The sequence below is a fragment of the Macaca mulatta genome, chromosome 2 (assembly GCF_049350105.2).
Source record: "Macaca mulatta isolate MMU2019108-1 chromosome 2, T2T-MMU8v2.0, whole genome shotgun sequence".
Classification (NCBI taxonomy): Eukaryota; Metazoa; Chordata; class Mammalia; order Primates; family Cercopithecidae; genus Macaca; species Macaca mulatta.
The window spans coordinates 154,520,919-154,548,866 of NC_133407.1; the positions used below are offsets into that span (position 1 = coordinate 154,520,919).

The 27,948-nt window shown below is 49.0% G+C and overlaps 1 protein-coding gene across 1 annotated transcript; it reads left to right on the forward strand.

Moving 5' to 3' along the window:
• Positions 1-35: 35 nt before the first annotated feature.
• EFCAB12 (EF-hand calcium binding domain 12) lies at positions 36-27,939 on the forward strand. The gene is made up of 9 exons (XM_001094977.5): positions 36-631; positions 6,942-7,378; positions 10,597-10,782; positions 13,527-13,683; positions 17,547-17,743; positions 20,392-20,605; positions 24,849-25,002; positions 26,682-26,738; positions 27,410-27,939. Exons 1-9 carry the CDS (start codon positions 583-585, stop codon positions 27,666-27,668), a joined length of 1,710 nt encoding a protein of 569 aa, XP_001094977.3. The 5' UTR covers positions 36-582; the 3' UTR covers positions 27,669-27,939.
• Positions 27,940-27,948: the final 9 nt, after the last annotated feature.

The window sequence follows — 27,948 nt, forward strand, 5'->3', positions numbered from 1 at the left end:
CACGTTTCAAGGGTTTATTATTCTCTGGTCCTCAGGTTCTGTAACTCCAAACCATGGCACCCTGCCATAAGGGGGGCAGAACATACCAAACACCTTTATCTGGCCACAGCTCACTTTGGTTCTTCCTAACCCTCTGGAGGAGGCAGGGCCTATTTTTCTGATGAGAAAACTAAGGCCTAGAGATATGGAGACCTGCTGAAGATCCCACACTTCACGGGAAAACCGGAGACTTTCTACACTAGATTCCAGGGCACCGCGCCAAACAAATCCCGCCTTTCACCAACCCCAGAACTGGGCACGGCGTGGATTTGCTCGCTGACCCTCCTAGAATTGGACGAAAAGGAGGTGGGGTCAGCAGGCACTCGGCCGAGCGGGCTCGCTCCTGGCACGTGGCAGCACCCAGCCAATTGGCGCGGGGCGTCGGTAGCCACGGTAACAGGTTGCTCCGGCTGTCCCAGCTGAGCGCCTTTCGCACGACTTGGAGTTACTGTTTATCTGATACCCCGGCACCCGTACGCAAGCAAGCCCACATCTACACACATTCATACACGCCCTTCAGCACCCCCTCCCAGCACCACGACCATGGACGACGACTATGAAGCGTACCACAGTCTGTTCTTGTCGCTGCTGGGTAAGTCCCGGGAAGTGGCGTCTGCAGGGAGCGCTCAGCGCCCTAAGGACGCGTGGAAGTGGGGTGACGGCAAAAACTCAGCCACAGATCTCATTGTGCCGACCCCTCTGGGTGAAGGGTTGCCATGGAGTCGGGGGCAGGTCATGTACATTTCTGAGATTTCCACCTGAGCCTAGTTGGAGGCACCAGAGGCCCGACCCATATTGACGGGAGCCCTCCAGCTCACCCTGTTTCTCTGTAGGACATTAATGTATTCAGTACTGGAGGAAAGGCACGGAGAAGACGTCAGTCTTCAAGGTTTTGGCAGTAATGTGCTGGGGACCAAGTTCTTGGCAAAGCAATGCAGCTTCATGGGTAAAAGACAGAGATAAATTGATAATTACAGAATAAGAAGGGGTGAATGCCGGGCCCAGGGATGACACCCACGAGTAAAAGGTGTGCTGAGGGTATGGGATGGGGAGCAACAGTTCCAAGCTTTTGGAAAATATCTTTACACTTGAGCTTAAAGGATAAAAGGGAGTTCTCCAAGCCAAAAGGGGAAGGAAAAAGCATTTCGGGCAAAGAAACAGCATGGCCCAAGAAGTCTGGTGTCTCTGGAAATGAGGTGAGAGAGGTCAGAAGGGACAAGATCATAAAAGATCCTGCAAGCCAGGAGATGGAGAGGCCACTGGGAGTGGCAGGACAGGAATGGGAGCAGTCAGAAAAGACCTGAGACTGAGTTGGCAGACTCAGAATGTTGGTGTGGGAAGATGAGAGCTGGGGCTGTAAAGCTTGAAGACTGAAGGTCTTCTCCATGCCCCTTCTCCAGCAGTGAACACATTAATGCCCAGTGGAGAAACAGGGCGAGCCAGAGAGGCTGACCACCTTTCCCAGGCACACAGGTCAGGGCTCTGGTCAAATGCTCAAGCTAAAGATGCTGGGAGGTGAGGGAGAAGGCCCAGGCTAGAGGTAACTACAGGGACTTGGGGACTGGTTGGTCAGGAAACATAGAAGGGGCAAATAAAGATGGTGCTCAAGTTGGCAGCTGGGGGACCTGGTAGATGGAGGTGTCTTCCACAGAGATAGAGAACGTATTCAGAGGACCCAGTTAGTGGGGGCAGGGGCATGAAGACAAATCCAGTCTTGGTTGAGTTTAAGATCCTTGTCAGTGGCTAGACACAGTATATCCCGCCTGTAATCCCAGCACTATGGGAAGCTGAGGTAGGAGAATTGCTTGAGCCCAGAAGTTTGAGAATAGCCTGGGCAACATAGTGAGATCCCATCTCTACAAAATCATTTTTAAAAGTTAGCCAGGCCTGGTGTGGTGGCTCACACCTGTAATCCCAGCACTTTGGGAGGCCAAGGCGGGTGGATCACGAGGTCAGGAGATTGAGACCATTCTGGCTAACACGGTGAAACCCCATCTCTACTAAAAATACAAAAAATTAGCCAGGCGTCATGGCGGGCACCTGCAGTCCCAGCTACTCAGGAGGCTGAGACAGGAGAATGGTGTGAACCGGGGAGGGGAAGCTTGCAGTGAGCCGATAGCGTGCCACTGCACTCCAGCCTGGGCGACAGAGTGAGACTCCATATCAAAAAAAAAAAAAAAAAGTTAGCCAGGCTTAATGGCATGCACCTGTAGTCCCAGCTACTCAGGAAGCTGAACTGGGAGGATCATCTGAGCCTAGGAGTTCAAGGCTACAGTGAGCTATGATTGAACCACTGTACTCCAGCTTGGGCAACAGAGCAAGACCCTGTCTCAATTAAAAATAAATAATAAAAAAAGATCCCTGTAAGCCATCCAAGTGGAGATGTTTTAGGAACAACTGCAGGTATAAACTTGGAGCTAATTCCAAGTCAAAAATATTGGTATGGATGTCCCCAGCATAAAGAAGGTCATAGAAACATGAGAGTGGAAGGGATTATTTGAAAAGAGAAGAGAGCTTGGGTATAAGCCTGGAAGCAACAACCTTTAAAGAGTACAGGAAAAGAGGGGCCCAAAAATGGTAGCCAGAGAGGTAGAATTGGACATAGCAAGAGATTGAATCAAGCCAAGAGCAGGGAGAATTTCAAGAAAGAGTGGAATTGTTTCCAGACATCTATAGGCTGTCCGAGAAAAGAGAGGACAAATGTGTTCTCTGGGACATCCATGGGGAGGACTAGAACCAAGGGATAGAAAGTCCAGGGAAACAAATTCTGGGTCAATATAAGGAGGTATTTTCTAGCAGTCAGAGTTTAGCGTCCGCCATGTTAAGTAGAAAGTTCCACGTCACTGGAGGTGTATAAACGGAGGCAAAGTCTGCCAGTGACATTGAGGAAAGCGTCCTTGACCTGGGCAGGTGATTGAACTAGTTGGCATATGAGAGCTTTCCTCGCCAGTCTCCTAGGAACATTGTCACATAGTCTCTACCCATAACTACATAATGACAGCCTCTTTTATTATAAGAGCCCACTTCCCTTTCTGTCAATGGACACAGGACTCCAAAGAGCACTAGAATGAAGCTCCCTGAGGAGGGTGTGGTTGGCAGGGACCCTTGGAAAGTGGGGTCAGGGGCTGGTGCAGGTTTAGAACTATGTGAGGAGAAGGACTCAGCCAGGGAAAACCCTGGGAAATGCAGTGCTCTTCAGAGGGCACAGCAAATGCAAAAACTGAAAACCCAGAGCCAGGAAAGAACCAGGCACCTCAGATAACAGAAAGGAGGACAGCAGCTGGGACCACATGAGTGAGGGGTGGGGTCTGGGAGGTGACAAGGGAAGAGTGAGGAGCAGGGCCAGTGAAGGCAGCTTTGTAGGCCACAGAAGGAGGCGGGTATTTATTCAAAGAGCACTAAGAAGCCATTGAATGGTTTCAAATTGGGGAGGGACAGACTGTGAATTTACATTTGTAAGGCTCTCCTAGCTGAGGGCAGAACATGGATTGGGAGTATAGGGAGGACCCAAATGGGAGCAGCAAGACCTGTGGGGAGCAGGTTTTGTGTTGCTGTGGTCTGCAGGGTAAAGTTTCAATCTCTTAGCCTGGCATTTGAGATGATGCCAACCTTATTTCCCACTAACCTCCTCCTTTACACACAGTGTGCTTCCAACATGTGGAACTGTCTGGTGACCCAAAAATCCCCAAATCCCACTCCTGACCTTTCCCCATCCCTGCCCCTCCACCCCATGAAGCCAGACTATTCTTGAAGGTCCACATCAGAGACACTTCTTCCTTGATGCCCTCCCAGGTTCCACAATCAGCATTTCTCCCCCAACAGAGAACATCTTGTTACCCTCTGGGTGCCCCACCTTGTTCCGTTGGGTGGACTGGGATCAGGTGAACCATGGTAGGTGCTCAGCCTAGTTTAATCTGCACCTGGTACAGCACCAAGCCCTGGGGGATTCTCAATAAATACTGGTTTGATGAGTGATGACATTCTCAGTCATCCCCTTTTGAGAATGGACTTTCTTGTGGTCAAAGTAATGATACATGTGTTGTTAGAAGTGCTCACTTCCATCCTTATTGATGTGTAATAGTCTGTTCTAGCACTGCTATAAATAACTACCTGAGACTAGGTAATTTATAAAGAAATGAGGTTTAATTGACTCACAATTCCTCAGGCTGTACAGGAAGCATGGCTGGGGAGGCCTCAGGAAACTTAACAATCATGGCGGAAGGCAAAGACAGGCACATCTTACACAACCCAAGAAGGAGGAAGAGAGAGCAGGGGGAGGTGCTACGCTTTTGAACAACCAGATCTTGTGAGCACTCGCTCTCACGAGAACAGCAAGGGGGAAGTCTTCTCCTATGATCCAATCACCTCCCACTAGGCCTCTCCTCCAACAGTGGGGATTATAATTTGACACGAAATTTGGGCAAGGACACAGATGGAAACCATACCATGATGTTTACTTTTATTATGTGCTGACTATGAAAGGAACACATAGGCCTTGTAAAGACACTTAACAAATGTACTGAATGTCCACTTTGGGCCAGGCTGGGCACCGAGGACACAGGGGAACTAAGACACAGTCCTTGTCACTGAGAAACTCACAGACTGTTGGGAAAGAAAGATGCAGAAAATATCTTCATTTCAGAAAAATATGGTAAATGCTTATGATGGGACTAAGTATGGGGGCTGTGGGACCCAGAGGACCCATGAGAGGGGGAGTGGGAGGGTTTCAAGGGGCCGGGATGCCTGAGCTAAGTCTCAAAGGGTGAGTCAGGGATCAACAAGTAAAGCAGGGAGGGAGAAGAGCGTGTCATGGGGAGGAAACAGCATGGCTTGTGTGTGTGTTAGTGGAGCAGATCTGTTTGGATACAAATGCAAGGGAAGACAGAAGGAGCCAGAGAAATCGGAGAGACTGGCAGGGGCGAGAGGGCCAGATGGGGCCAGGTTAAGGAGCTTGAACTTTATTCTAGAGGCAGTTGGGAGCCATGGACAGGTTTTAAGCAAGGGAGTTTGGGTTTTAGGAGGAAAATAACTGACAGTATTTCCAATAAGATTGTTATATCCCTTCTAATATTTTATTTTTTTGAAAAAAGGTCTCTGTTGCCCAGGCTGGAGTACAATGGAGGTCATCTCAGCTCACTGTAGCCTTTACCTCCCAGGCTCAAGTGATCCTCCCACCTCAGCCTCCTGAGGAGCTGCGACTACAGGCGTGCACCACCATGCCCGGCTAGTTTTTAAGTTTTTTGTACAGATGAGGTCTCACTATGTTGCCCAGGCTGGTCTTGAACTCCTGGGCTCAAGTAATCCTCCCACCTCAGCCTCCCAAAATGCTTGGATTACAGGCATAAGCTACTATGCCTGGCCCCTTCTGATTTTTTAGAACACTTTCAAACTGTTATCTCATTTGATCTTCATAACAACTTCAAGAGGTAGATAGAGCAGAGTTTATACCGTTTCAGAAGTGAAATACTTGAGACTCAGAAGGATTGGGTGACAGCCCTGGGTAATATCAAGTAACAGCTAAGAGCTGAGCTCTGGGGCCAGACAAACTGAAGTTCATGTCTCAGCTCTGCTACTAATCAACTGAGTGACCTTGGGCCTCTCTAGGTCTCAATGTCCTTATCTGCAAAATGGGCATAATCATAGTACCAGCATCGTAGGTCTGTCCATTTGTCACTCACCAAATATGTACTGAGTTCCCATTCTATGTAGACACTGTGGAGGTGTCAGGGCTCCAGTCGGGAACAAGAGAGATAGGGTTGTAGTCTTCACAGAACTCATAGTCTACTAGAAAAAATAAACATCAACCAAGTAATTACACCGGGGGTCTCAAAGCAAATTGCTGCCCAAACCAAGGACTTAATAAAGAAAATGAGCTGCCTGCGAGACAATAAGGAATGGGGGAGTGTGTGGCAAGCTGGAGAGGGCAGTGCCTCAGCCCAAAGTAACTCAGATTGAAAAATATCAAGCAAGGTGTTAAACAAAACAAGACCTCAACCCTCATTCAGCATGAGGGCCACCAGTTTTCAGCCCTTGATGTACCCAGTCGTGATAAGTGGTCTGAAGGAAAGTGCAGGTTGTGATGCAAAGATGTGGCCTGGAGGATGAGGAAGAGTACCCAGGGTGTGAATGGGGAGGGAGCACTCCTGCTAGAGGGAGGAGCACATACCAACCCCTAGTCAGGATGAAGCTTGGACCACTCAGCAAACAGAGAGAAGCCCAGGTGTCCAGGACATAGTAAGGAAAGAGAGGCAAGGGACTAGGGGGACAGGTTGACAGAAGAGGGGCACGGGACTTCATTTTAAGGGCTATCAAAAGTCACGGAAGGGCTTCAAAATGAGTGAATGGTGAGTATATACCAATAATAGCAGATATATTATATACAAAGCAACTCTAATAGATTGACTGATTTTAATATCACTCCCATCCAATAAAATAGGTTACCTTCATTATGCCCATTTTACCAATGAAGAGGTTGAGACAGAGAAGTTAAGTGGTTTGCTCAAGATCATGCAGCCAGTAGGTGGCAGGACCAGGACTCAGACCGAAGAGCGTTCTGGCCCCAAAGCCTCTGCTCTTAATACTGTGCTGCCTTAGATGATCACACAAGATCAGACTGGCATCTTTAAAAGTTCATTCTGATTGCCAGTGGGAGTGTTGGGGGCTGGGTGTGGAGAAGATGAAATAAGAGAAAGCATATAGAGCCCTTAGCTTGCTGCCTGCTGTTGGGAATGCCCAGTCACATTAGATGAAATTATCCTTATCATTACAGCAAGACAATGATAAAACCTGTCCTGGAATCCAGGGCCCCTGACGCCCAGCCTGGGGCAAAAGTGTTTTTCCTTCCTGGCTCCTTTTAATCCTCTTCCAGAAAGAAACTCACCTTTTAACTCTCTTACCCCAAGGACTCTGCCCATCTAAGACTTCCATCGATGAAAATGCCGCCGTCTTTGATCCTGAACTGGTCATTGCCCACTGCTTCAAGCAGTTCAAGCAGAAGGACTTCCGCCTGCCTCAGACCCGCCGGCGAATCATCATGGTGCCTCGCAAGGAAGATCAGACACCCATTAATCCTGCATCCCAACCTCAGGCTCCCCCAGAGCCCATCCCCAGCTTCAAAGCTCTGGAAGCTAAAGATATCCAAGAGCAGCCAGAGGACAGGAAGACCTGGCTGAGCCGGAGGGCGAAGCTGCGGCAGGAGCTGGAGTCCTTTGGTGATGTAAAGAGGTGGCTGGAGAACAAGCCCAGCATCACGCCTTCAGAGGCCAAGGTCTTACACATGATCCACGAGGAGCAGAGTGCCCAGACAAATGCCTCCCAGGCAACTACCAGGACCACCAGGGTGAGCAGCCCCATTTGCCAGATGAACAAACCAAGAGTTTAGGGATGCATCATCATTTTATTCCCTTGGCTTAGGCTGGATAGGGATAGTTCACCCCATTTCACAGAGGAGCAAACGGAAGTCTTGAGAGGGAGGTGTATTAGTTATCTAGTTATCTATTGCTGCATAACAAACACCCCCAAATGACTGAAAGCAGCAAATATTTATGATCACACACAGTTTCTAGAGTCAGGAATTGGAGAGTAGCTTTGCTGGGTTGCTCTGGCTCAGAGTGTCTCATGAGGTTGCAGTCAGGATGTTGGCCTGGGCCTCAGTCGTCTGAAGGCTTGACTGGGGCAAAAGGATCTGCTTCCAAGCTGGCTCACTCATGTGGCTATTGGCAGGAGGTCTCAGTTCCTCCCCACATGGACCTCTCCATAGGGCTGCTTGAGTGTCCTCACAGTATGGCTGCTGGCATCCCCCAGAGTGAAGGGTCCAAAAAAGAGAGAAAGACAGAGGCTGCAATGCTCTTTAGGACCTAGTTTCCGAAGGCCTCAGTTTCAGAATTTTCACACTATCACTTCCACCACATTCTCTTTGTCAGAAGTGAGTCCCTGAGTACAGCCCATGCTCAAGAAGGAAAGAAGACTCCATCTTAGAAATGAGAGAAGCAGAATAATTTGTGGACATACCTTAAAATCACCCCAGAAGGGATCATTCCTGGCAGTCCATCTTATGGGGTATTTGTAAAATACCCATTGTTCATTCATTTGTTCATGACACATGTTTGCTGAGGGTTCCATGTAGCACGCAGGTGCTCACAAGGCTATTGTGAGGATGACGATTGTGAGGTTGGGAGGAAAAGGAGGATCCCCCTTTTACAAATGTGGAAATAGAAGCTCAGTGAGGCCAACATTTGTCCAAACATACAGTGATAGTAAGTGATAAGGGCACTACCAACTCCTTCTCTCTCTGTGACATTTCCTTGGAATAAAAGGTCAGATAAGTTGGGTTTAAACATAGCTCTGCTACTTCCTAGCTGTATGATTTGGGTCTCAGTTTTCTCATCCATAAAATAGAGATAACCATTGTTCCTACCTCCTGGGGTCACTATGATGTCTAAATGGATTCATTTATATAAGGTGCCTAGGACGCTATTGGACACATAGCACTCAAGCATGTTTTCCATCTGTATTATTATTGTAATCTCACGATTGTCCATTGGGTTGGTTGACCCAGAAGCTTCAGGGCCAGTCCTTGCTGTTACTATAGCCAAAATCCTAATTTCGTGGGTCTAACACACCCTCTTCTGCCAGCAGCATAGGGTTTAAGAATAAGAACTAGACGGGTTAGAAATGCAGGTGTACTGCTTACTGGCTGTATGGCATTGGGAAAACCCTTGACATCTCTAAGCCTGATTCCTTATTGTGAATTAGGTAGTACCTCGTACCTCATTCATAGGATCGTTTATTCCTTCAGCAAATAATTACTGCCTGTCTTCCTAGGGTGGGAGATGGGGATACACTGTAAATAAGAAATGGTCTTGCTTTCAAGGTGTCTTAGCATGACTTCTCTTGCTATCACAGAAGACCTGATACTGGGTAATTTATAAAGAAAAGAGATTTTTTTGGCTCACAGTCCTGGAGGCTGAAAGTCCTCATGAGGTTGCAGTCAGGATATTGGCCTGGGCCACAGTCATCTGAAGGCTTGACTGGCCGGCCTCTAGGTAGGGCCTCGTGCTGCATCCTAACAGGGTGGAAGGCATCTCAGGGTGAGGGGGTACACGAAAGAGAGCCAAACTGGCTTTTCTAGCAGATCCCACTCATGATAACGAACCCACTTCCATGATAACCAATTAATCCATAACCCATTAATCCATTAATCCATACATGAATTAATGGATTCATGACAGCAGACCCCTCATGACCCAATCACCTCTTAAAGGCCCCCTCTCTTTTTTTTTTTTTTTTTTTTTTTGAGAAGGAGTCTCGCTCTGTCGCCCAGGCTGGAGTGCAGTGGTGTGATCTCGGCTCACTGCAAGCTCCGCCCCCTGGGTTCACGCCTTTCTTCTGCCTCAGCCTCCCGAGTAGCTGGGACTACAGGTGCCTGCCACCACGTCCGGCTAGTTTTTTGTATTTAGAGACGGGGTTTCACCGTGTTAGCCAGGATGGTCTTGATCTCCTGACCTCGTGATCCGCCCGCCTCGGCCTCCCAAAGTGCTGGGATTGCAGGCTTGAGCCACCGCACCCAGCCAAGACCCCACTTCTTAATACCATTATGTTAATAACAGTATTAAGTTACTTCTGACCCAGCCCACCTGCGGTCATCAAAAGATGCTGCGTTTCTAACGACCTTCTGGTGATGCCTGTGGTACTGGTCCACGGACCACACTTTTACTTTCACTAGCTATTTAATAATGTAAATTAATTATAAATTTAAAAATCCAGTCCCTCAATCACACCAGCCACATTTGGAGTGCTCAATAGTCACATGTGCCAAGTGGCTTAACAAAACTCACCTTAAGTTTAAACATGTGTTTTGGAGGGGACAAACATTAAGCCATAGCACAAGGTGTTCACATGTTAGTCGGGGAGGCAGCCACATTGGATTAATGGCTCTACAGTTTGCTACAGGCCATTAATATAAGTGGGTCTCTATTATAGTAAGCACCCCTGGAGGAGCACAGAGGAACAATACCCTAGGGAATGGGAAGGCCCTTTGTAAACTGTCCAGTGTTGCACCAAGGTAGAAGATTATCATCATTACAAAATATGCCCTTTCACCTGGAATTGGAGGAGGAGGAGTATTTGGACAGATAGAGAAAGAGAAAAATTTTCCAGGCAAGAGGCCTATAGCAGATGCAAAGGCTGGTGGAGGGGGTGGGGGATCTCCACCTGGTTCCAGGGAAGGGTATGGGTTTTGGTACACTGAGAGACCAGACCAGTGGGATTACAGATACTGCCTGGTTTGACAGGAGAGATGTAGATAAGAATGAAATTTTAGTTCCTATATTTTCCAAGCTTTGTGTTTTTCAGATGAGAAAACCAAGGCTCAGAGAAGCAAAGTCTCCCAGGCATTTTGTGGCCAAACACAGTTGCCCTGAATCCAGTGCCCTTTGTACTCTATCTTGCTATTTAGAGTCGCTCGGCCTCTCCTTACTCCCTAACTCTGGTGACTGCATCCCACTGGCCGGTCTCCCTTCAACTCTCTCCTCTGCCCTATCCTCTCACCTCTTCCAGAAAAAAGGCCCCCGGCTCTCCCGCCAGATGGTGCCCCAGCTCCAGCTGCCCAAGCCCCCTGCCCTGTCAGTCATGTACTCCTACCTGCATAGCCGCAAGATCAAGATCCTGGAGATATTTCACAAGGTGGGCCAGGGTGAGAACCAGAGAATCACCAGGGAGGAGTTCATCACGGCTGTAAAGGCAGTAAGTGCCACCTGCTTTCTCTGGATGGGCCTAAGTGGGCAGGATGTCCATGTACTCCCTCTTTGCCGCCCCCTGCTGGGTTCTGGTTCAACTGAGAAGTAGACATAAGGAGTGCAAACTGTCCGCCTTATTACTTATAAAGCCAGATTGGAAAATATGGATTAACTTGTGGCCAAATCAGATCCTTAAAATCTCCTCCCCACACCAGTCTGACATTGAAAGCCCCCACCTGAGTGGAAAGTCTGCAGAGTCAACCTCATAACCAGCCAGCTACCTTGGGGAATCCCTGTCTTGCACAGCAGACCCCAAAACTGAGATCAGAGAAAGCTGGTAGAGTGTCTCCAACTTTACTGGCATATAAATTACATGGGGGTCCTGTCAAAATGCAGCTTCTGACCCAGTACATCTGTGGGTCATCAAAAGATGCTATATTTCTAATGAGCTCCTGGTGTTGCCTGCAGTACTGGTTCATGGACCACACTTTTACTTTCACTGGCTATTTATTAATGTAAATCAATTATAAATTTAAAAATCCAGTCTGTCTATCACACCAGCTACACATTTTGAGTGCTCAGTAGTCACATGTGGCAAGTGGCTCCTCTACTGGACTGCACAGATGTGGAACATTTCCATCATCATGGAAAATTTTATCGGCCTAGCAGAGGTCTGCAAACTGTGGCTCACAAGACAAGTCCAGCCTGCTTCCTGTTTTTTTAAATAAAGTTTTATTGGAACACAGTCACACTCATTCATCCTTGAATTGTCTGTGGCTGCTTTCATGCTACAATGGCACAGTTGAACAGTATGACACACTGTATAGCTAGCCAAATCTAAAATATTTACTGAGTTTTTTGTTTGTTTGTTTGTTTGTTTTATGAGACGCAATCTCACTCTGTCACCAGGCTGGAGTGCAGTGGCGCAATCTTGGCTCACTGCAACCTCCGCCTCCTGGGTTCAAGTGGCTTTCCTGCCTCAGACTCCCGAGTAGCTGGGACTATAGGCATGCACCACCACGCCCAGCTAATTTTTGTATTTTTAGTAGAGAAGGAGTTTCACCATGTTGGCCAGGATTGTCTCGATCTCTTGACCTTGTGATCCACCTGCCTCAGCCTCCCAAAGTGCTAGAATTACAGGTGTGAGCCACTACACCTGGCCCTATCTGACTTTTTACAGAAAAAGCTTGCTAACCCTAGTCTAGATGAATTAAGTTTTTATATATTTTGAATGCAAGATACTTTACCCTGGCATGATGGCTCATGCCTGTAATCCCCCAACACTTTGGAAGGCCAAAGTCAAAAGATTGCTCGAGGCCAAGAGCTTGAGATCAGCCTAAGTAACATAGTGAGACCCCCATCTCTACAAAAAATTAAAAAGCTTAGCCCAGTGTGGTTGCACACACCTGTAGTCCCAGCTACATGGGAGGGTCAGATGGGAGGATCACTTGAGCCCAGGAGTTAGAGGCTGCAGTGAGCTATGATCACAACACTACACTCCAGACTGGGTGACAGAGCAAGGTCCTGACTTAAAAGAAATCCAAACAACAACAACAAATACCTTAAACAACTTTAAGAAGTTGACTGTGATGTCTTTTGTGGCTTTAAATTATTACCAGTTTTCTCACACATGTTTTATGACATGTAATTATCTCAACAACATTTCAAAGCATTTAAAGATAATGGTATTTAATCTCCATAACCCAAAGGTTAAATAATTACATTCTTTAGCACCAGGAGAGTTCTTTTTTTTTTTTTTCTTTTGAGACGGAGCTTCGTTCTTGTCGCCCAGGCTGGAGTGCAATGGTGCAGTCTTGGGTCACTGCAAACTCCCTCTCCCTGGTTCAAGGGATTCTCTTGCCTCAGCCTCCCGGGTACTGGGATTATAGGCATATGCCACCATGCCTGGCTAATTTTGTGTTTTTAGTAGAGATGGGGCTTCACTATGCTGGCCAGTCTTATCTCGAACTCCTGACCTCAGGCATTCCACCCGCCTTGGCCTCCTAAAGTGCTGGGATTACAAGCATGAGCCACCACGCCCGGCCAGCACCAGGAGAGTTCTGATCTTACTTAAGGAACGTTCAAGGCTAGGCGCAGTGGCTCACGCCTGTTTACCTAGCACTTTGGGAGGCCGAGGCAGGAGGATCACTTGAGGCCAGGAATTTGAGTAAAGTTCAGTGAACAATGACTATTGTCTAAAGAAACTGAAGAACAAAATCATATTTCCTTTACAACTTTTCTTCTTGAATATCCAATGTTGCTGGCAAGCATTATACACTTCCAGAGTTGCTCATTGTCCTTAAAAGAGTGAGGTGTATAGTATTCTTGATCCCATTTTCCAGGAATTAAGGGAGATTTATGTGTTACTTGTAGACAGGGATGATCCATATGTGAAATCATGCTTCATATCCAGGATGGTAGATGCTGCCATTGAGACTGGTAGGAAGTGGGGTGGGACCCTAGAGGAAGAAGTAACCCACTCTATAAAGATGGTGACATCTGGACTGGACTTTGAAGGAGGGATGGGAGTTTTTCAGGCAGAGAAGAGGAACTGCCTGAGCAAAGGCAAAGGTAAGAAAGGACCAGGAAAGGGCTCTGAGCTCCTGCAGCAGGGACCTTGGGTATAGTAGTGAGTGGTTGAGGATGAAACTGGAAGCAGGATGGGGATCTGAGGAGGCTGGTAAGGCCTTGGCCATCAGGGCAGGATGTTTAGATGGGAGCCTGCTAGTCTCAAGGCCTCTGTCTCCTCAGGTCGGAGTCCCTCTGAAGAACCAGGAGGTGGAGGATATAGTGATCTACCTCAGCTCTCTTGGGAAGCACAACACCATCACCATGGACATCCTGGCCAATACCTACAAGCAGTGGTCTATGGCTCAGCAAAGGAGCAGCCTGGCCACTGCAAGGAAACGTGCGTACCCCTCCCTGTCCTGTGCCTCCACCTCCCCGTCCTGGGAGCGAGCATGGTGCAGGAAGCCTTGGCCTCTCCTCCAAACTCACTTCCTCAGTGTGTTCCCCAGTTTGGGCTGACTGTGGTTTGGCCAAGCCTCTGGAAATTTTCAGGCCCAGAGATTAAGTAAGGAGTAGATATTCCCTTGAGTGCCCAGCTACCACTGTGTCCATTCAAAGACAAATGAGTCCCTGCCCTTGTTCTTAGCGGAGGATACTCAGCCCACCAGAGCCCACCTGAGAGGCTGAGAACTGACCCAAATGGCAAGCCTTTCCAGAGACATTTATGTGTATGTGGGTCCAAGGCCTCCTCACTATTAATCCATACCTTATTGATAAAATTCTTGTTCAGAACCAGAATTAGCACATTTACAGGTTACTGGAAAGTATATTTTGGTATTCTGCTATCAGGGGTATTATAGCAGGGTTGCTGTGAACAGTTGTAAAGGTTGTGCATGGCTTAAGTTCCATCTGCCAAGCAATACACTTGTGGGGCCACATCTGCCCAGACAAGGCACAGAGGCAAATTAGAAATGGACTTGCTAAAGCTCTGGCTATTAATTTACTCTACAACACAAAGGTGCATTGTATAATATTTCTTTATATCTTAGTACCATTCTTGTAGTAAACAAACAAAAAAGAACAATTACAACCACCCACCCATTCCAGCACCCTTCCCAAACATAGCCACAGCTTTGTTTTTCTAAATGAAACAAATCTTGCTCTGTTCCCGTCCACCAGGTTGGCAGGAATTTAATCTCATGCATGTTTGGAGCGTCCTTGTCCTCCCTGAGTCACACAGGAGCCCTGGAGGAGGCAGTGGAGGGGTTTCCTAACAATGCTAAAGATCCGGGGTGAGGCCATTCGAGTTTACGGTCACACCAAGTGGTGTTACTCAGCATCTTCACTGGAGTGGCTCATTTGGGAACAGCAGGCAGCTCAGAGCATCCATTCCTCAGTCCTCTGGGAGATTTTCAATGTCCAGTCTCAACTAGCTGCCCTGCAGAGAAACCATCACCTCCCAAGCAGGGTCTCTGCCTCTGTCAGAGCTCAGGGAACCTTAGCACCCCAACAGTCGCCTCCTGCATGTATCACCACCCCAACAGTAGTAATCTCCTTTATGTCCAGCACATTTTTAAGGTTGCCTCGAGTTGGGCTGCTTTCCCTCTGATACTCTTTGTGCCTTTTTATTATAAATTACCAAGCTCATCGCTATCTGTGTAGCTGGCTGCAAGTCATTTGAATGACCACAGTGTGCTGTGATGCATATTTGCAGCAGAGATATTTTGGGGCCTGTTACTTCCCAGTAAGTAAACACAAAGCCAAACAGCAGACATTTGCTCTCACGGTGCTATTTTGGCATCATCACTGAGTTCTTTTGCCCTGGTGGGCAACAGTGGGTAAGATGGGTAGACTGGGGTGTGTAAGAATTAAAGAAAGAGGAAAGAAACATGAAAGGTGGCTCAATAGTCAAGTACAGGTTTATTTCAGAGAAAACAAACCTGAGAGGGGCTGCTGGCTGAGTTAGGTCAGAGCCACACTCTCTTACAGACTAAGAGTTTTTAAAGATTCAGTGTGGGAGAGTTTATCAGAGGTGTGGACTGCTTCTGTGTCTCTTTGTTGGGCTTATCTGGGAGGGAGAGTTGTGTGTCTGTTTCCATCTTTCTGCAGCTGCAGGCATATCCCCCAAGTCTGCTTTTAGCTTCCCTATCTTAGTGCACCTGAAGGGAAAGGAATGTGCTTATTAAGGCCCACTGTTTTACTGGGGCCCATTATATGAGGGTGAAGTTTGGCAGTCACCCAATAGACTTTCCCCCACCTCCCTCTGTGCCCAAGCTGTCTTATCTGTGTTTTACCATCTGCTGTTTCTGGCTGCTCATAGTTAGAAGAGAAGTGATTTCCTTGAAATGCATGAGGCTAGAAAGGGAGCTGAAACTTAAAGTGGTGGTGTTTGTCCCTGGTGACGGTGCTCCTGCTCTGTCAGGGTGTCTCTCACTTTGTCTAAAGAGGCAAGAGTTTGAGTGTCTTGGCAGGGGTGCCTTCTTCCAGTAGTTCTTCTTGCAGTAGCTCATCTTCATTCTTGCAGAATGATCTCAGTTTATCCTTCATGTCCGCAGAGGTCACAATTGCTATTCCTGCTTTACGAGGAGGAAGCTGGAGCTCAGAGAGGCTGAGCCACTTGTTCACAGCCTCAATAGAAGGTGGTAAGGTTAGGATATTATTTCAGCTTGAGACAATGAAGGTCTGAACCAGGGCAGGGACAATGGGATTCTTTCATTCATTAGAATCTTTGTTGAGCAACTACTGTGTGCCCCTTCTAGAAACCGGGAACACAGCAGTGGGCCAGCCAAAGCGCCAGCTTTCGATGAGCTTGCACCTAAAGGGCTGGTGGTCAGGGAAGGCCTCTCTGAGAAGCAGACATTGGAGCCGACATCTGAGTGAATGACAGGAATTAGTCTTGGGGGAAGTGCAATCTAGGCAGATAGAACTGTGAAGGCAGAGGCCCTGGGGTAGGAAAGCTTGCAAGAGACAGAAGGTGATGAAGGTGGCTAGGTGGAATGGATGAAGGGTGAATTGTACGCCATGGACCAGGTGGGAAGGCAGCTGAGGCCAGACGGTGCAGCAGGGCCTTGTAGCCCAGGGAAAGGACTCTGGGTTTTGGTCTAAGTGCTGTGGGAAGCCAAGGGAATGAGGCGATCTCGTCTGTCTATCTATCTATCTATCTATCTATCTATCTATCTATCTATCTATCCATCCACCCACACATATCCAACATAAGGAGACCCATGCAGCGGGATCTCCTTATGTTGCCCAGGCTGGAGTGAAGTGGCTATTCACAGGTGTGATCATAGCTTACTGCAGCCTCGAATTCCTGGGCATAAGCAATCCTCCCACCTCAGCCTCCTGAGTATCTGGAACCACAGGCGTGCCACTGCACCCTGCTCTATATATGTATATATTTATATATTTTTGGGACGGAGTCTTGCTCTGTCGTCCAGGCTAGAGTGCAGTGGTGTGATCTCTTCTCACTGCAACTTCCACCTCCCATGTTCAAGCAATTCTCCTGTCTCAGCCTCCTGAGTAGTTAGGATTACAGGCACATGCCACTGCACCCGGCTAATTTTTGTATTTTTAGTAGAGACGGGGTTTCACCATATTGGTCAGGCTGGTCTCAAACTACTGACCTCAGCTGATCCACTTGCCTCGGCCTCCCAGAGTGCCCTGCTCTATATTTTTGTTTGCTTGTTTATTTTTGAGACGGAGTCCGGCTCTGTCACCCAGGCTGGAGTGTAGTGGCGTGATCTCAGCTCACTGCAACATCCAGGTCCTGGGTTCAAGTAATTCCCCTGCTTCAGCCTCCGGAGTAGCTGGGACTACAGGCACGTGCCACCACGCCTGGCTAATTTTTTGTATTTTTAGTAGAGATCGGGTTTCACAATGTTACCCAGGATGGTCTCGATCTCCTGACCTCATGATCCACCCTCCTCAGCCTCCCAAAGTGCTGGGATTACAGACGTGAGCCACCGCACCTGGCCATACTCTATATTTTTTAAAGATCCTATTTGCTTCTTGGTGAGACAGGGTGACAGGACAAGAATGGCAGCCAGAGGGCTGGGGTTGGTGCGGTAAGGGACGCCATTAATGGAGATGGAGAGGAGGGCCACATCTAAGGTACAGCTCAGGTGGGCACTGCCCAGATGTGTGGGAAGGGAGCAGAGGGTTGGCCTGATGCCTGCTGGGTGACACTGGATAACTGCTTGGCAGGTTCCGTGGCTCGGCACCTTCTTAGTCCCTCCTTCCTTCATCTTTTCCCTCCGACTCTAGGTTATATCTTGGTTAAGCACAGAGATTCCCTGAAGGGTCCGCTCAAGAAGCAGGAGGTGGATGCAGCCCCACAGCTTCCCAAAGTGGACCTGCTGACGGTGCCTGCAGTCGACACACAGATGGAGGCGCGGCCCATGACCCTGGAGGAGATGGAGGAAGTAGGCAAGCGGTACCGCGAGCGGCAGCGACAGCACAAGGTACCTCGCCAGCCCAAGGAGGGCATGCGGCTTGGGGATGAGCAGCTGGGGTTCAGATCACTGCAGTAGCATCACCCGCTGGCTGCAGAACCCTGGGGAGGGGGGTCTTCACCTCTACAACCACCCCTTCTTCACGTCCCTCACCTGTAAAATAAGAATACCTGCCTCCTGAGTTTTTGTGAAAATGTAGTAAGATCCTGTTTCTGAAAGTATCACGTCCCCCCCCACTATTCTTTAATTATGACTTTTCATCCTGAGACCGGGCCTGCATTTTCATCACAGCTGGAATCCAGGCAGCTGGCACAGGGCCTGGCCCTGGGTAGACTCTCCAGAAATACATGGCAAATGAAGGAAGGATTGATTGCATGAATTAGCTTGTCCAGTAAACATTTGTTGAGAGCCTACCATGTGCCAGGCACTCTTCTGGGCGTTGTAGTAAGCCTAACAGTCCCTGCCTCTAGGAAGCTGACAGTCTAGTAAGGGAGGCAGACAACATCAATACAATACTACATATAAATATTCATATATAATATAGGCTTGGAGTGGTGTCTTGCACCTGTAAGCCCCGCACCTTGAGAGGCCAAGGTACTGAGAGGACTGCTTGAGCCCAGGAGTTCGAGGCCATCCTAGGCAACATAGGGAGATCCTGTCTCTACAAAAAAATTAAAAAGTTAGCCTAGTGTGATGGCATGTGCCTGTGGTCCCAGCTACTCAAGAGGCTGAGGTGAGAGGATTGCCTGAGCCCAGAAGGTTGAGACTGCAGTAAGCTAAGATCGTACCACTGCACTCCAGCCTAAGGGAAAGAGCAAGATCGTGTCTCAAAAAAAAAAAAAAAAAAGTATATACAGGCCAGGTGCAGTGGCTCACGCCTGTAATCCTAGCACTTTGGGAGGCCAAAGTAGGAGGATCACTGGAGGCCAGGAGTTTGAGACCAACCTGGGCAATATAGCAAGGCCCCGTCTCTGCAAAAAGTTTTTAAAAAATTAGCCAGCATGGTGGCGTGTGCCTGTGGCTCCACCTACTGAAGAGGCTGAGGCCAGAGGATGGCTTGAACCTGGGAGGTCAAGGCCGCAGTGAGCTATCATTGCACAATGCACCCCAGCCCAGGCTACAAAGTGAGACCATGTCTCTAAAAAAAAAAAAAAAAATTAATTAATTAATACAAATATATGTATATAAAAAATTAAAAATACACATTTGTAGTTATACCTACAATATTTGTATTTGTACCTATAATAAAATGGCAGATATTGCTAAGTGCTATATCTACTAAGATTTGATTCAGTTGCTTGACAAGAAAACCCAAAATGTTTGAGCAGGGACCGGCAAAGTTCCCCTGTAAAGGGCCAGATAGTAAACATTTTAGGCCTGGTGAGCCATATGTTGGCTGTCGCAACTACTCAGCTCTGCTATTGCAGCAGGAAAGCAGCCACAGACAGCACCTTAACAAATGAGTGTGGCTGTGCTCCAACAAAATTTTATTTATAAAAACAGCTGGTGGGCCAGATTTGGCCCATGGGCTGGTCTTTGCTGATTCTGGTGTTAGAAGCTTTAAAAGATAGGTTTTTTTTTTTCCTTGTTAAAAAACAAGGTGGTGGCAGCCAACAAAAGCAGCTACCTGCTCCGCCAGCCTCCTCCTATCTTAGCTCGTGGCTTTCACCTCAAGGTTACAGATGGTTGCTCCTAATTTAAATTCCCATGCAGCCAAACACTCAAATGTCACTTTTCTTTTCTTCTTTTCTCCTCTTCTCTTCTTTTCTTTTTTTTTTTTTTTTTTTGAGACGGAGTCTCACGCTGTTGCCCAGGCTGGAGTGCAGTGGCGCGATCTCGGCTCACTGCAAGCTCCGCCTCCTGGGTTCACGCCATTCTCCTGCCTCAGCCTCCTGAGTAGCTAGGACTACAGGCGCCTGCCACCGCGCCCGGCTAATTTTTTTGTATTTTTAGTAGAGACGGGGTTTCACTGTGGTCTCGATCTCCTGACCTTGTGATCCGCCCGCCTCGGCCTCCCAAAGTGCTGGGATTACAGGCTTGAGCCACCGCGCCCGGCCTCTTCTTTTCTTTTTTGAGACAGTCTCACTGTAGTGCCCAGGCTGGAGTGCAGTGACTTGATCTTGGCTCACAGAAGCCTCAACTTCCTAGGCTCAAGCCATCCTTCCACCTCAGCCTCCTGAGAAGCTGGGACTACAGGCGTGTGCCACCATGCCCAGCTACTTTTTGCTTGTAGAAACAGGGTTTTGCCACATTGCCCAGACTGATCTCGGACTCCTGGGCTCAAGTTATCCTCCTGCCTCGGCCTCCCAAAGTGCTGGGATTACAGGTGTGAGCCACCTTGTGGCCTTGTGAATGTCATTTTTCAATAGGACACCTCTAGGGCATGTGTACTGTGTTTTACTGTATATATTACACAATCATGTGTGCACACCTGCACACCCATCAACAGGGCTGTGACTTCAGAACCTGAGCTTCCAAACCTGAAGTCTTCACTGACTTCAGAACCGGAACTGCAGCCCCACTGGACATTGGTTGCCATCACCCCTCGTGGGGACCTCGCAGGGGAGAGGTCGATGAGGCACTGCATGTACCTTCTTCTGGCCAGGAGAAGGGATACAGGCAAGAGAATGACAAGCCTCTTTCTGCTTCCTTCGCAGCTCATGATCCCCTCCATCCAGTACACGGAGCAGTGCCGCCTGGTGCGCTGTGGGAATCGGCACTTTGATGAGCACTGCCTCCCGTCCACCATCCACGGGGATATGAGGGAGCTCATTGACTCGACCCGCAGGCACAACTTTCTCGTCTACCTGCAATGCTGGAAGCTCTGTGAGTCCTATGGCCTCCCGCTGACGGAGGACATCCTCATGAAAGGTAAGGGCCTCGGTGGCTGGCCCTAGGAAGATGCCAAGGGAACCCCAGAGCCGGGGCGAGGGTGATGCCACCCAAGGCACCCATGCAGCCATTCAAGCCACTATAGTCTCTGGTGGTGACACTGGGAATAAGGCAGAGTGGGGGCGTGGAGGAGAAGAGGAGGAGCCCAGTCTGTTTTGCTGCTAGATGGGATTTCCAGAACACAAGGCCTGGAGGTCTGGGTTCTACAACTGAGATTGGAGGTCTGGATTCTGGAACCCTGAGCTTGGTGAACCAAAAGCTCATCCTAGAGTAGAAAGCCCCAAGGACAGGAGTTCTGAATGAGAAAGCCCTGAGGTTGAACATAAAGGAAGAGTTGTAATAGTCAAGAGGGAGATTTGATAGAAATGATAACTGCTATCGAAACAAAGCCTTTCTCTAGGCCAGGCTGTTGCTTGGTTCTTCTGCAACAAGCAGTGGGGTACAAATGCACCTGGAGACAGGACCTGCTGAAGCCCTGAGATTTCCACACTGCTTCTACCCTCTGCTTGGGTGGAGTATGCGTTTTCATACATCCAAGCTGGTCTGAGCCCACTGTGTCTCTGAGGGGTGAGCACTTCTAATATGTGGGAGTGAAGAAGGGCCCAGCCCCAACATGTCAATTTAGCAATGCCTGCATTTCAAACTCGTGAATTGGTGAATGTATAAATTTGTTTTGTTTTGTTTTAAAATGGAGTCTTCTCTGTCACCCAGGCTGGAGTGTAGTGGTGCGATCTCAGCTCACTGCAACCTCCACCTCCTGGGTTCAAGCAATTCTCCTGCCTTGGCCTCCTGAGTAGCTGGGATTACAGGTGTGCACCACCATGCACAGCTAATTTTTGTATTTTTAGTAGAGACAGGGTTTCACCATGTTGGCCAGGCCGGTCTTGAACTCCTGACCTCAGATGATTCACCTGCCTTGGCCTCCCAAAGTGCTGGGATGACAGGCATGAGCCACCACGCCCAGCCTGGTGAGTGTATAAATTTAATGGGCAGGATCTTCTCTGTGCTTTAAAAACATGAAGGAGCAAGCTGCACTTGGGGGCAGAGGTTTTCTCCTCGGGACCTCTGCCTAGGAAGGAACTTTGGCCATACTGGGAAATGTAGCTTTCTGAGAAAGGAACACGCCACACAGGCAATGGTGTGACTTATGTGAGAACTAGACTTTACAGTCACAATTGATTATTACCGTCTTTTTCCCAAGAGGGAGGGAAACAAGTGCTGAATTTATAGGGCCTTGGGTCTTCTTAGATTAGTTTGCTAGGGCTCCCATAACAAAATACCAGTCTGTGGACTGGGCTGCTTCCACAACAGGAATTTATTTTTCACCATTCCGGAGGCTGGAGGTCCCAGATCGAGGTGCCAGCAGGGCTGATTTCCAAGGCCTCTCTCCCTGGCTGGCAGATGGCTGCCTCCTTGCTGCCTCCACACAGTTTTTTCTCCGCACATGCACACCTGGTGTCTCTCTTGTGTGTCCACATTTTCTCTTATAAGGACACCAGTCAAATTGGATTAGGACCCACCCATGGACAGCCTCGTTTTAGCTTGATCATCTCCTTCAATACTTTATCTCCAGGCTGGGCACAGTGGTTCACCCCAATAATCCCAGTACTTTGGGAGACCAAGGTGGAAGGATAGCTTGATCCCAGGAGTTCAAGGCTGTAGTGAGCTATGATCATACCACTGTACTCCAGCCTGAGTGACAGAGCCAGACCCTGTCTGGGAAAAAAAAAAAAAAAAAAAAAAACCACCAAAATCTCCAAATGAAGTCACATCCTTTTTTCTTTTTCCCCCCCTCAATGGTCACATTCTAGCAAGGTGAAGTGGCTCGCGCCTATAATCCCAGCACTTTGGGAGGCCAAGGTGGGTGGATTGCTTGAGCCCAGGAGTTCGAGAACAGCCTGGGCAACATGGCAAAACTCCATCTCTGCAAAAAATACAAACATTCATCAGGCATGGTGGCATGTGCCTGTAATCTCAGCTACTCAGGAGGCTGAGGTAGGAGGATCGGTTGAGCCCGGGAGGTCAAAGTTGCAGTAAGCCGAGATCACACCACTGCACTCCAGCCTAGACGACAGAGCGAGACCCTTTCTGTCTCTCTCTCATACACACACACATGCACACACACATCACATTCTAAGGTATAAGGATTAGAATTACAACATATGAATTTTAGGGAGACACAATTTGGCCCATAACAAGTGTATACAGGAGAATGTGGTCAGAGGCTCTCAGGAACACAGGCAAGCAACTTCAGTGGTCATTGTCTCCTACGCGTGCTGCCTGGGCTGGGAGGGCAGAGACAGAAGGAGATCCTACAGCTCTGGATGCTGACTTTTCACCAAAACATCCCTCCTTCTTCCTTCCTTGGGGAGCCTCACCTTTTCGGATTATTTACGCCATGGTCTTACGCAGTGGTGGAGCTGCAGCTCTGTCTTCTGAAATGCAGGCCGGCTTGCCATGTGCCCCGGACCGCTCCTCTGGGTTAGGTCTTCCCCTGTGTGCCTCCTTTGTCCGTCCCCACCAGAACATCAAGCTCCCCCCACCCTTTATTTTATTTTATTTTTTTGAGAGATGGGATCTTGCTTTATTGCCCAGGCTGATCTCAAACTTCTGGGCTCAAGCGATCTTCCCACCTCAGCCTCCCAAAGTACTGGGATTACAGGAGTGAGCCACTGCATCCACCCCTGGCTTTTGCTAGCTGCTGGGTTCCTACATGAGTGAGCTTCACCTCTCTGCAGGATCTCATGTTCACGGGCACACAGGAGCATCCTGTGGGTAGGACTAGGCCCAAATCCATCTCTGACCACTGTCTTGGCCACTGGCTATTGGGTATCTTTATGACAGAGGCCTGATCTCCTGTAGGCAGAGAGGCTCAAATATCAGGACTTCCAGCTCTGTGTTCTAGACTAGACCTTGGTGGCTCAGACTCCAGGCCTCAAGCTCAGGAGCCAGAATTCTAAACAAGGTCTCCCCCTCCCCTGTGAATATAACTTTATTGGCTTTCCACCCTGGTTTTGGTGATAATACTTGCTCATTTGAATTTTTTGAAAACATAAAAATCTAAATTCCACCAGCCTGACTTGGCCCTTGTGAACCTTTTAGTGACCATCCTTTCACAAATCTCTTTTTCTTTTCCATTTATAGAAAATTATTTATATAACTCATTTTTAAATCATACTTTAAAAAATCATGTGTACCTTTTGAAAATATTAATGTTACATATCTCCCCCTTCCCTCTCCTTCTTTCTCACCTCCACAGCCCCTTCCCAACCCCCAAATAGCCAACATTAACTAGCTGGAGTGTAACTTCCATCACTTTTTCTAGAACATGAGCTTTCATGTGTTACCATCTTAAGACAAGCACTGCTCAATAGCTGCAGAAGGTGGAGACCCTGGCTCAGTATTTTTTATATTCAGCACATCTGAGAAAACTCTACCAAGGATCTCCATGAGATTAATTCAAGACAAGGAGAAAACTGCCACCAAACAAATCTAAGTGGGCCAGGCACAGTGGCTCATGCCTGTAATCCCAGCAGTTTGGGAGGCCGGGGTAGGTAGGATGGCTTGAGCCCAGGAGTTCCAGACCTGCCTAGGTAACATAGCAAGACCCCATCTCTACTAAAAATTTAAGAAATCAGCCAGGCATGGTGGTGCATGCCTGTGGCCCTGGCTACTCAGGAGGCTAAGGTAGGAGGGTCGCTTTAGCCCAGGAAGTTGAGGCTGCAGTGAGCCATGATCTGTACTTTAGCCTGGGTGACAGAGTGAGACCTTGCCTCAGAAAAACAAAACAAAACAGAAAATAGGTCTAAGTTAACCTCGTCAACTCTTGGTCAAATCCTCCTGCCTCCTGGGACAGCTCAGACCTCGTTGCACCCAGGCCTTCGGGGCTTTGTTGACCTGGTTATAAACAAGCCCTCCTCATCTGTAGTCCCCTGAGCCATATTGTCCCAAGGTCCCTTTCCTGGCATCACACTACAGCTATATGCACGTCACCACTGGGGCAGTGGTTCAAAGGACCCCTCTGCATTATTTTTGCAACTTCCAGTGAATCTACAACTATTCAACAACAAAAAGTTACTATATAGATAAGAAGAAAATGTCTTAAAAATGTGAATTAACAAAACAAAACAAAAACAAAAAACACCTCATCTGACCCGAGAGGCTCAGGGAGGGATGGGCGGTCTGGATTGATGGCTACAGATGCTTCTCTTGCTGTCCACAGCCTTGCTGTACCCAGGAGACAAGATCATTTTCCAGATGGACAAAGTGCGCCCCATCCGGCAGCCAGGAGGCTACTACTCTGACTGGAAGGTCTTTTCTCCGAATCTGGCTCTGCTCCGGTCCCAGGGCCCCAGCAAGTCTAAGAGGACTGACAAGCTAAGTTTCGGACCCTCTTTCCCCCTGCCTTGGCCTCCTGCCCCATTGCTGTCCTTTCAGTGCAGGGGCTGGAGGCTGGCATACCTGGGACGCCATGCTGTGCTTGTGTCTGCATCCTAGGGCAGCATCCCCCAACCTGACTGCTCAATGCAGACTGACCAGTCCCGGGTCACCCTTGGCGTGTGTCTCAGGATCACGGCCTGCTGGCCTCAGCTCCCATACAGCTACCCTCCTGACCCCAGTCCTGCACAATCGCAAGGTTTCTGGAAAAGATGAAAAAGAGAGCCTTCTTAGAGAACATGGTTGGAGGGAGGGCCTTCACAAATCCCCAGCCAGGTGTCAGGGCCCTGCAGAGAACAGGGGGCCGCCCTTTCTCTGCCCTGCCCCCTTGCAGCGGACACACCCCTTCTCTGGCAAGAGGTGGGCTTGCAGCTCCTAGGAGGAGAAAGGAATGTTTCCCTGGGACCTGCTCCCAGCCCTTTCGAGAGACCAACCTGAGTCTTCTCTAAGAAAACGGCCTCCTTTGGCACTCCAAAGCCTAAGCTACCCAGATTTGAGTCAAGCAGCAGGTGACAGCCCATGGGCAGCATCAGTGGGTGACTGCATCCCCGCAGAGGGAGGGCGCAGCATGGGCGGAGGAGAGCCCAGCTGGCCGGACAACAGGAGGTGGGAGGGGCCTGAACCTGCCCCTGCCCCTAGACCCCTGCCAGCTGCCCACTGGGTGTGTGGCCAGAATGCCTGCAGTGGGACACAGCGGGGCCCTGTAGAGATCAGACAGGCCTCCGGTTAAATGGACAAGGCACTTCTCTGAGCCTCAGCATCTTCATGTGTAAAGGGGCCTAGTAGCTCCTACCATACACTATGAGGATCAGATAAGAAAGAGCGTCAACATCTTAGCAGTGACAGCACTCAATCAATGATTGTTGTTGTTTTACCTTGCTCTGGTTGGGGCATCTTCAAGTGAAGGAGTAGGCCCAGGCCTGCAGGTGGGTCCTGGCCATGACATGGGCTGTGACTTCCTTCCGGCCCCAGGTGGCCCAGGAAGTGACTGGGAACCCAGGAAGGAGATTTTGGTCCGTGCTTAGGTAGGCCATAGCTAATAAAGGATAAAGAGAGTTCTCTTACCTCAAGGAGAGACATTGACTGTATCTTGCTTCTTAGGGTTATGAAAGATTTCGAGGTCAGATGGAGGCTGGGTGGGAAAGAGTGTTGTGAACCATTAGTGATATCTGTCAGGCTCAGGGTTGGAGGGGGAGGGGGTTAGATTTCACCGTCTTCGTCCTCAGGGCTGGGTTAAGCTCTGGAGTGAGGAGTGGGAGCCAGGGACCCCAAAAGGACTCGGGATTCGGCAGTGACTTGCTGAGCCTTCCTCATAACTACCCTGAGAGGTCTCTATTCTGGACCATGAGAAAACGAAGGATAAGAAAGGGGACATGACTTGCCCAGGTCACCTGGCTGGATTCTGAGGCTAGGTCCAGCTGACCCAAGCCCACTGTGTTCCCCTGGAGCATGAAGGCACAGAGTCAGGGTCCACCTCAGGTGGAAGACATTTTTCTTTCAGAGCTCTGGTTTGAGACTTAGAAACGGGCCCACCCCTGCGGCCCCTGACCTACTCCCTAAAGCCCCATTGGCCTGGATTTCCACTCTCCTCACAAAATGCCTCTCTCTTCTCCACTAGGAAACCACCAAAGAAAAGCAAGAAAATGCACTTTAAGGAGTTTGAGGAATTTACCAGGTCTGTGGCAATCATCTAACTCCACAAGGAAGGAAGGTGGGAGGAGGCGCAGCTTCACCTGAGACAACTGGGACTCTGCGCTCCTGGCACAACAGCTGGGGCTTGGTGCCCTGGCCTGAGAGGCAGTAACACAACACAGAGAGGGCCAGGAGGCATTGCTCTGGGGCTTTCCATGTGTCCACTCACTCAAATCCTCCCAACAGCCCTATGAAGTGACACTAAGCATATTCATTTTACACAGGAGGAAACTGAGGCAACAGAAAGGGCAAATATCATGCTCAGAGTCACACATCTATGAAGTGGTGGAGTGCGGATCTGAACCCAGCTAGGGCGGCTCCAGGGGCCGTACTCCAAACACCACATTAAAATGCCTCCAGATAACAGATGGTGGCGCTTAAGGCTTTGAGTTTTAGAGGCGTTGGACAGGGAGTGAAGCCTGCACTTGGCCACTTGCTCAGGGTACAACGGCCTCTCCAGGCCTCTGGGTCCTCACAGGTGAGGTCGACAGGATAACAGCGCTGACCATATGGAACTGTGGGGAGGACTGAGGTGCTGAAGTGCTTGGCACGGGCTAAATCTCCGCTTTGGTCACAGTTAGTGGGCTCTGCGATGAAGCCTCAGCCCTGGCCTGTCTTCCATGACAACCATCCCTGTGTCTTCTTGTTCTCCAGGAAGCTGAAGGTGAGGAGGTCCAGCAGTCTGCAGCAAACCCACCCCAATTCCTTCTGGCCGGGTCACCTTCTGGATAAGCTGCAGCTCTACTTGCCCACTGTGGCCACAGACCGGAGCCTGGCGCTCTTCAGTTGTGTTCAACACCAGCCCCATGTCTACCCAGCCACCTACCACCCTGACCACTGGTGGCCCCTTAGGAACAAGAACTACATGACCCGCGCCTATTATGATGCCGCCAAGGTGTACTACATCAACTAGAGCGCGCCAGGTGTTGCCGGGCCCAGCCTTCCTGGGCCAGGAGCCGGTGCAGCCAGCGGCCCAGAGCCCAGACACAAGAGGAGTGTCAAAGAGTCAGACTAAAGAAATTCTTTCAAAGAGGGGTAGCCGGGGCCCAGTTCCCTCTAGACTCCAAGTGTCCAGTGTCTCAGAGGGTAGATGTGTCTAAGAAAGGACATACAGTTTTTGACTATTTCCCTCCCCTGACCTCTGCCCTTTCTAAATAAAGCAGGTTGGAGTTTTTCTCACGTCACCTGTGACC